The following is a 10314-nucleotide window of genomic DNA, read 5'->3' as shown; positions in this document are numbered from 1 at the left end:
AAAGCATTCATAATTATAACTGTTTTGTGAATGTAATGCAATTACTTCTTTTTTTTTTTCTTTTTTGATAAGTAATGCAAATACCTTTTGCAGAACAGAAAAGGTGATGAATCATCTGTTGTAATATTTGTGCCTGAAAATCGTCATACTAGATTCTAGATGTACATTATGTGAGCTTAAAAAATGTTCTGATAACATGTAAAAGGATTTTGGTTAAGAAAACTAGGGATTTCGTCTACCCAAAGGTGAAGACTGATGAAGTTCAGCTTAGCAGCAGAGTGTTGAACAAACCAAATTTTGGATAGAAACCACGTAGCATAATTGCCTATGTTGAAGAGATTATGGTCTAAGAAATCTACTCTCATTGTAGGCCCATGGTCCAAGTATTTATAGAGCAAGCAAAGTAATCTTGTATTTTATTTGCAGTACAAATTGTTGAAAGAGAATAATTACAAATTGAGTGTTTCCCAAATCCAGCAGCCTAATGATATGGAGACAAGAAGGAGACATGTTTGGATTTAGACTGGTTCTTATTGACAATTCATCGAATAATAGTGTGTTTTTGTATGCAAAGTTGTCACACAACGACCACGATTCCTTGCCGAGTCTCTTCATAAAGTCACTACTCAAAGTCATAGTTAAGAAGCTCTTCACATCTACATGGATTAAAAGGTTGATTTTTGATGGAGCTGGTTTCATATACTTGCAAAATTTGTTCATTCGTCAAAGAAACCAATACAAAAGAAGAAGCCAGGAATAAAGATGTAGATTCATTAAACTAAATAACACGTAAAGGAGAAGAAAACAATGGAAAGAGAAAGAGAGAATAAAGGGAAACAAAGAAAAAATTTCACATGCCTGTAGTGTTGAGGCATGTAAGGCTTCTTCTTCTGCTACTCCTTTACAAAAGAAGAGACTTGGTTACTTGCATTTCAAGTCTATGAATTGCCTTTTTCATCAACATGAGTGATACTGAAAAAGAAATGGTAGGCATCTATTCAATTGAGAATTCTTTTGTTTTATTTTGTTTTTTATTTTTCTTTTTATATGTAGTGAAGTAGAGGAAGCATTGTTCCAAAGGAATAGAAGCACTAGATTGAGTTTGAGGACTTCTCCATCTCTCTTACTATAGGTGACACAAAGCCTACTATCCTTCTCTTATAGTGGTAGTAATAAAACTAGCAATTGCCTCAATCTAGAATTTTTCCACCAAAAAAAAAAAAAAATGTCCTATTTAGTTATTGAGTAATGAACTAATCATTCACTAAAAAATGTCGACTTTATAATCATAATAATTATTGATTCTACCTCCAGTTTCCCACTCTCTAGTCTCTATACCTTATCTTTCACAATTGCTTATCCTATACTCCCATATCTAACTCGTACTTAATCAAAACTAGTAGAGAAAAATGCATGTTTCAAAGGAGGCATCATGGCCTATATTTGCCCCTAAAAGGAAGGTAGAGGAAAGAATGAAAAGAGAAGAAGTATCAGCCTCTGAAAATTCTTTATTTAATTATTGATTTTTTTTATAGGACCCTGAAAATTCCTTAGTTGGTGGGTCAAATGTATATAGACTTGGTCACTAGGGGCCCTACAATAGGGGGTGGTGCACACTAACAATAATGACAAATTTATAATGCATGTAGGTGAAACTTAGAATTAACAAATAAAGAAAAGAAAAGACACAGAGACAAAAGAATAATCAAATAAGCTTTTACACTTCATGATCAAGTTTCCTTCAACTAAAAGCCTTCACTTTTAAAACAGGGCCTACAAATAGGTGGTTGCATGAGCAAGTCCTTTTCATTCACTTATGTAGAAACACAAAACACCACTCCTTATCCCATCTTCAATGGCTTCCCTTCTGCAAATCCTCCATTTCCTATCCATAACTTGCCTTCTCTTCTGTGGTGTTGCTACATCAAATCAAATTCCCAAGGTAAATTTCGAATTGGGTTTGCATCAAAATTATAGTTTTCTCATTGCTTCACTTTTATGCTTGGTTGCTGATAAAATCATAAAATGGAGCGGTCTTTGCATTAGGCTCTTCGAACTTAATTATATGGCAGTTTACCTTTTTTTTTTTCTTTTTTTTCTTTTTTTGTTTGGTACCTTGCTAGTTATATGGTAGTTGACAATTCAATATGTTCATTCATTGTGATCTCTACCTGTAAAATTTTGTTGTGTTTCGTGGCAGCCTTATGTCGTTTACATGGGAAGTTCATCATCAAATAATGATGAACATATTCAAGCTGCAGAGTCAGCTCATTTGCAATTATTGTCCTCCATTATTCCAAGGTTGTCATCAATCATCATAATCTTTGTCATCTGTTATATGAATATGCCATTTCTTGTCTCATTAGTCTAACTAGTTATTCACTTTTTTCTTTCTTTTGGGGCAGTGAAGAGAGTGGGAGAATATCATTAATCCACCATTATAATCATGCTTTCAAAGGGTTCTGTGCCATGCTTACAGAGACTGAAGCTTCTATATTATCTGGTAATTACTCATTCTAACTTTTTTTTAATAACTATTTTTCCCGCTTTTTAGATTCTTTGGTTAAAAGAAGGCATCTTTGGGTTTGTAGTTTGTATAACTTAGTACTATAAAGTATAAAGGAAAAAAGCAACAAAGGTTCTGATAGTAATTTGGTGAAAGGACCTGTATAATTTCTCTAATGATAAATGCATCTCATTCCAGAGTTATTTAGAAGAAGATAATTGAATGTCATAGGCTAAGATTTCAATGGACTTAAAATTTGGAAAAAAAGTTGGAAAAAAAAAAAAAAAATCCCTTGTGAAAGAGACATTCATACTTTGAGCAAAACTTTGTACAATTTTTTTTTTTTAATTTGTACTGAAATTTTGATTCTTTTTTCCTTTTTTAATCCTTAAACTGAACTAAATTCTAAATACATTTGAATTGGAATTGTGAAAGCAGGCCAAAGTAATATAGTATCAGTCTTCCCTGATTCTTTTCTTGAACTCCACACAACACGTTCCTGGGATTTCTTGGCAGCAGAGTCAGGCGTACGAGCAAGCCCAAGATATAATAAGCATGTACCAAGTGATGTTATAATTGGGATGGTAGACACAGGTAAGTTTCATTTGCTTTCAAATTAACCACTTCATTTAAGGAACATAAATAAATAACCATCAAATGGGGTGAGAAAAAAGCCTTTTTTTTTTTTTTTTTACTGTGGATGATTGGGTTTGATTTCATAGATCCAAATTAGTGACTTCTATTTTATGACTTATTGCCCCTAAGTAATTATACCATGTGTATTGAAACATCCATCATTTGTTGATGTTGAAAATTGAAATTATAAGTTGTATAATCATTTTTCCAAAAGACCAAAAGAAAACGTGTCACACAATGTGTGACACTAATTTTTCTTCATAAGAGGAAGAAAAATTAGTGCGTAACTAGAGGGTTAGCCGAAAATGGAGTTGCCAAAATTGACCCAAAATGTGTGTGTATATATATATTCATTTTAAATAATAATAATAATAAACATATATTGAAAAGGGATTAAAATAATGTGGTATCTTAAAAAAGAAGTTCTTAACTAAGAAGAAGTCAAAGAAGTTCTTAAGTCAAAGCTACATATTTGCAGATTATTGGTTGTTCTACTCAAGCTTAGCTCAAGATTGGCTCATAAGAATCAGAACAATCCATTACTTGGCTCAAAACATAATTAAATGAAAGTTTCACAACATTGCTTAATTTATTTATTTTTTCCTTAAAAAACATGCTACTTAAAATGTTTAACATTAACTATTATTTATTATTTAGAGAATTTGTGCTAAATAATTTACATAAATTCATTGGAACTTGTTTAGCACTAACTGTAATTTGTTTACACAAATTAAAAATGTATATATTAGAACGATAACAACAACAAAAAATTTAGACTTCTAGAAACTCTGACAACATTATAATAAGTTAACAAATAGTTAAAAAGTTTCATTTTATATTATATCTAGTTGTTATCCTGTACAATGTACAAGAAGTTTGATAAAAAAAAATATTTATATATGATACATAATTTAATCAGAATTTTTTTTAGAGAAGATCAAATATAAGTTAATAAGAGAAAGTTTGATAAAAAAAATATTTATAAATGATACTTAGTAATTAATAAATAATATTTAATTTTAAATAAAAAAATTGTAGGAAATAAAATGCATAATTTAATTAGAAATATTTTTTAGCAAGATCAAGTCTAATTTAATAATCTGTTTATTGTTGGGTTGCATAATTCAAAAAGGCGGTGATTTTTTTATCTTTTTTTAAACAAAAAAATTGAGAATTAGATGTTGATTAATCTTGCTAATTTAGATTAACATATTTAACACTATTTGTAACTCTAAAAGCATTAGTTTCATGTGAAAAAATGTGGACTGTCTAAAGGTTTTGTTGTTATGTGGCCTACATTTGATTAATTTACATTTACTGTTGAAAACTATATCTTTTCTACTAGAGAATCCTAGGTTAACCCTAGACTAACTCATGGTTAGTTTGTTTGATTTACAAGTATATGGATCTACAATTAATTTGGACCTTTTGGGTCATAATATCTCTAACTATATATACATATACACACACACACACAATGATTCACTTTCTTTCTTTTTTTTCTAGTCTTAACATCTCTAGACTGTGGATAATTACTGGTTTAATACAAAAAAAAAATTAAACTGAAATATTCATCTTTGTATGTGAATGTGTTCTCAAGGGATATGGCCGGAGTCTCCAAGTTTCAATGATAAGGGGATTGGAAAAATTCCTGCAAGATGGAAAGGAGTTTGCATGGAGGGACCTGACTTCAAGAAATCCAATTGTAATAGGTAAATCATTTGTTCTCTTATTCAATCAACCAACGAGTAGTCAAGGTTGCTCTCTCATTGTGTTTTCCTATTCATTCAATGACTTCCAATAAATTTAGGGGGGCAAAACAGCTAGTCAAAAGTGCTATAAATACTTGTCAAAAAATGAAATCAGCATATTTGTACATGGGATTGTGACAGAATTTTCATGAGACTTGTTTAAATCACTTAATGAGCCATGTTGTTAAAGTACTTGTGGATGATAATATGATTGACTTGTACTGGGTTGGAGGGCATTCCTTGAAAACTGTCTAGTGTATGGCTCAAAAAAGAACTGTTGCAAAAATGCATGACATGAGAAAGAAAGAGAGCACAATACTTGAATTTATGTTGCCTATTTATTTATGAAAATCCATTGGTGAGACACTATGCTTTTTGGCTAAATTATAGGAAGTTAATAGGAGCAAGATACTACAACATTCCCCTGGCATCCAATGAAAACAAGGCCAGTCCAACTAAAGCCACTGGCTCACCGAGGGATTTTGAAGGCCATGGGACTCATACTGCATCTACAGCAGCTGGTGCCTCAGTTGTCAACGCTAGTTATTATGGCTTAGCACGAGGCACTGCAAGGGGCGGCTCTCCTTCAGTTAGGATTGCAGGCTACAAGGCATGCTCAGAAGAAGGATGCATGAGTTCTACCATATTGAAGGCCATTGATGATGCAATTAAAGATGGAGTAGACATAATATCAATTTCCATTGGGATGAACTCATTATTTCAATCTGATTACTTAACTGACCCCATAGCCATTGGTGCATTTCATGCAGAGCAAATGGGGGTCCTGGTTGTTTGTTCTGCAGGGAACGAAGGTCCTGATCCTTACACCATTGTTAATACGGCTCCATGGATCTTTACTGTTGCAGCTTCTAATATTGATAGGGATTTTAAGTCTACTGTGCTTCTTGGAAATGGGAAAACTTATCAAGTAAGATATTTTTATGAAATATTCTAGCTTATCATGCTTCATCTTTTGTTATTTGTTGCGATCTAAATTTTGTTTCATTTATGTTTTCCTAGGGATCTGCCATTAGTCTCTCAAACCTCACCTATGCGAAGACATATTCACTTGTTTTTGAAAATGATGTTGCTGGTAGTTATGTCCCTATGTATGAAGCAAGGTACTTGTGGATCATTATTCTGTCTGTCTTTTTGATTGAATATACACTTTTAAAATATCAAATTGCCAAACAAGATTTATTATATTGCCAAACTCAAATAATTAGAAGCCAAAACCACAACTAATATAATTCCACTCCTCTGCTCTACTGCTTCTCTTAAGTAAATGCAATGACAATTGCAATTGTAATCCCTTCAAAATGGTCTTCTTTTTTTGCCATCATCCTGTGAATTACAAGTCCTCTTCATATTAAATTGCAGAAATTGTCGTCCAGGATCTTTAGATCCAAAGAAAACTGCAGGCAAGATTGTTGTTTGCGTTGACGATGACCCAACTATTTCAAGGCGAATCAAGAAACTAGTGGTAGAAGATGCAAAAGCCATAGGGATGATTTTGATCAGTGAGATTCAGAGAGGTGTATCATTTGATTCAGGCACTTTCCCATTTACAGAAGTTGGCAATGTTGAAGGATTACAGATTCTTAAATACATTAATTCTACCAAGTAAGCATTTTACTAGATTTATTTATTCCATACATGTTGAGGATATTTTTTATTTAATTTTATTTTGTTCTTCTCCATCTTGCTCTCTTTTCTTTCTTTTTCACTCAACGTGATCATTTTTCAAGCTCTTTATTTGGCTTGTCTATATACCATGGATTTTCATTTAAGACTTTACAAAAGTTTCTACCAATATGAATTGTACATTTTCCGAAATGCTAAATTCAATATTTTAGGGATGCATCTTGTAGATGCCATACTTGAAATTCAATATTGGAGCATTCCTCAAGGAAGCATCTAAAAATAAAATTAGGGTCTTTCAATCTAAATTTTTACTCAATGTGTCTAGAAAATCCAAAATCCCTATGATCTAAATATCCCAACAATGATGTCATTCAATGTCCATCCCAGAATATGTTGAAATGGACTTAAGCACTTTCATTCTATTCCCCTATGATAGGAATCCAAGAGCAACAATCCTTCCAACAATAGAAGTTCCAAGATCTAAACCTGCACCTGTTGTTGCATATTTTTCAGCCAGAGGTCCTTCACCCCTTACGGAAAACATCTTAAAGGTAATTTTATTTTTTGCGTAACTTACAATATATAAATATAGATGCTTCTGTTCAAATCTATGTCACATAATGTACAGTCTCATTGTAGCCAACATATTTCTATGTGTGCATTCAGCATGAATTCATGCATATTTAACATAATGTGCTAGCATACTTTTATTACATTAACCATAGTCTAATGTTAATTTTGATAGTGCAGCCTGATATAATGGCTCCAGGAGTGGCCATTTTAGCTGCCACAATTCCAGAAAGAGAACCTGGGAATGTTCCAATAGGTATGAAGCCATCCCAATTTGGCATAAAATCTGGAACATCAATGGCTTGCCCACATGTAACAGGCGCAGCTTCACTGGTTATGTCAGTGCATCCTGGATGGACTCCTTCCATGATCAAATCAGCACTTATGACAACAGGTATTTTTTTTTAATCTTGGAAATTCACCAAGATTCTCCTTTGCAATTATCAAACTTAATATTTTTGGTAGTATTGCTTTAATTCGAGTGTAACTAAGCTCAATGACATAATTAACAGAAATTTGCATTTAAAGGTCTGTAATGTTCCTTCAAGAAGATTTTGAAATACTGCTAATAAATACAATTTAAGACAATGAATCTAGGAGTCACAACATGTTTCACAATGGTTGATATGTCAATTTGTTAATAATAACCAATAAATTAGCATTAGTGATAAGTCTATATGAAAATAAATAATAATTTCCCAATTTAGCAGCTGTGAGAAATGTTATGTTTGTAGCATTACTGATTTAAGAAATTGAAAAGTTCATCAAATCCATGGGAGCTGCTTTGCTTCAAGGCAATCTGACATCACTAAGTTAGTTTATATTTTAGAATACTCCAAGTTAGATAAAAATGCTCATAAAAGGTGGTGGTTTCATTAATTTGTTCTTTTTCTTACTTTGCAGCAAGCTTGTATAATAATATGAGGAAACCTTTGACAAACAATTCAAATAAATCAGCAAATCCACATGAGATGGGGGTTGGAGAATTAAGTCCACTCAAAGCTCTCAATCCAGGATTGGTCTTTGAGACCACAACACAAGATTATCTTCAATTCCTTTGTCATTTTGGTTATTCACAGAAGATAATAAGATCTATGTCAAACACTAACTTCAACTGTCCAAAGAACTCCACTGAGGAACTCATCTCAAATATCAACTACCCATCTATCTCTATAGGTATACTTAGTAGACATCATCAAACTGCCAAAACAATACAAAGAACTGTGTCCAATGTGGGACTCTCAAATACCACATACATTGCTAAGGTGCATGCTCCTATGGGATTAGTGGTCAAGGTGTTTCCTAGGAAGCTTGTGTTTTTCAAGGGTGTGACAAGGTTGTCTTACAAAGTCTCATTCTTTGGCAAGGAAGCTCCTGGTGGTTACAATACTGGGTCTATTACATGGCGCGATGGTCGACATTCTGTCCAAACAGTGTTCACAGTGAATGTTAAATAATTAGCAAGTACTACTTAAAGAAAATAAAATTTTGAAAAAAATTAGTATAAATTTTGAAATGATTTTTCTTTCAGGTATGCATTATCTATTTTTTGGTGAGCTCATTTTTATTACATCAATACAATAATAGAGTTGGATGTGTTAGAGGGAGGATGTTGGATTGCATTAGATTATGCATAAATTGTTTTGGAGGGGACTTCATTGCCAAGAATGGAAGATCATAGTATTTCTAAAGGAGTGTTTAGGGTTCAAATCCATCATCCTCCAATTATCAAAATATTTAAAAAATAAAAAATAAAAAAGAGTTCACTTTATTGTTTAAGAAGCTCAATGGATATAAAAATAAAAATTATGCACCGTGCCAAAATGTTTGAAAACAGATATGAAACTAAGTTATTCGATAGTAAATTATTAGATATTAAACTATTCAATTTCCTCTCTCCCAAATATCAAATTATTTAAATAAAAAATATCAAGATCATCTTCTTTGCTTCTTTTTTTCTCCCCTCGAGATTGACAGCCCAAAATTCTAAGGAAAATGGGCTTGAATCTTGATAGTTACCAAATTGAAAAGAAAAGAAATTGGTCCTTTTCTCCCGCATATTATGTTTTAAGTTGAAAGTGACCTTTTTTTTCTTTTTTTGGGTACAGGGTGAATTGGACTTATAATAATATGAAGAGTTACCAAAAAGGGCAAAAAAAAATTCAGAATACTCATTTTGAGGTGGATTTGAAACTAATATCATACTCAGCATACATGCAAGGAAATTAGTCTTAGACATTAGTCATTGCATTGAAAGCCCCAGAAGAGTTAACAAGAACATTAGTCTTTGCAGAACACAGGAACACCAAAAGTCTTGAGATTTGAGTGAATTGTAACTAAGCTAAGCTCAAACCCATATAAGGCATCGTGATTCTTTAAATTAAATAGATAATTATAATAAATAATTTAATAAGAAGTAGGCTGTAGAAGAAGATAAGGCATCACAATTAACCAGCCAAATTGGTATTGCAGCATTGTTTGTGACGACTATTCATGTAATAAATTCAGTACCTTTTCTATATTTGTTTGTTATTTTCAAACTTTCAATGGATGGATGTAGACCAGTGAGGGTAAAAAAACACAGTAATTTATTCAGTGCTTTTGGAGTACAATAATATAAAGCTATATACCATCTTCGCACATGAATGGTGTAATTCGCTAATTAAAGTCAAAAGGAGGAAGAAACACGTTATTAAACTCTAACAGTATTCCATAATTTTTCTTAAAAATCTCATATTGTAATCCTATCCAGAAGGATTGGAAAATAAAATTTGGTGTGAAGGTTTACATTCGTCCACTTCATTCCATGAATCACAACCATATGAAATGATTGTGAAGTCTCACATGCCTCCATTGGACACCTCCGATTACAATTTATGCCACCAGAAAAATGGTGTCATTATGGACATTTTAAAATTTTCTTTTGGCCATGCTTCTTTATACAACCTTAAAAGGTGCCAAGGTTCACTGGCCATTAATTCTATGGGTCTGTTTGAATATCGTTTATTACTGAAAATTGAAAACTGAAAACTGAAAATATTGTAGCAAAATAATTTTTAAATGTGTGAATAGTGCCGTGAGGCTCAATTTTAAAGTTGATTTTACTGAAATCCGTACTTGTGAGTCCTGTGAACAGTGCACGGGATCCACACAAATAAATGCAAACATGTTGTGGGACTACTATCCAAACCCAGCTTATATATCACC

The 10314-nt window shown here is 32.4% G+C and overlaps 1 protein-coding gene across 1 annotated transcript; it reads left to right on the top strand.

Moving 5' to 3' along the window:
- The first annotated feature begins 1802 nt into the window (after window positions 1–1802).
- On the top strand, window positions 1803–8819 carry LOC126723429 (CO(2)-response secreted protease-like). The gene is made up of 11 exons (XM_050426817.1): window positions 1803–1942; window positions 2201–2301; window positions 2406–2503; window positions 2945–3100; window positions 4743–4854; window positions 5284–5821; window positions 5914–6014; window positions 6274–6516; window positions 6974–7088; window positions 7288–7501; window positions 8011–8819. Exons 1-11 carry the CDS (start codon window positions 1856–1858, stop codon window positions 8562–8564), a joined length of 2319 nt encoding a protein of 772 aa, XP_050282774.1. The 5' UTR covers window positions 1803–1855; the 3' UTR covers window positions 8565–8819.
- Window positions 8820–10314: the final 1495 nt, after the last annotated feature.

Source organism: Quercus robur, chromosome 4, assembly GCF_932294415.1.
Source record: "Quercus robur chromosome 4, dhQueRobu3.1, whole genome shotgun sequence".
NCBI classification, from domain to species: Eukaryota; Viridiplantae; Streptophyta; class Magnoliopsida; order Fagales; family Fagaceae; genus Quercus; species Quercus robur.
This window is presented reverse-complemented; position numbering and strand designations above follow the sequence as displayed.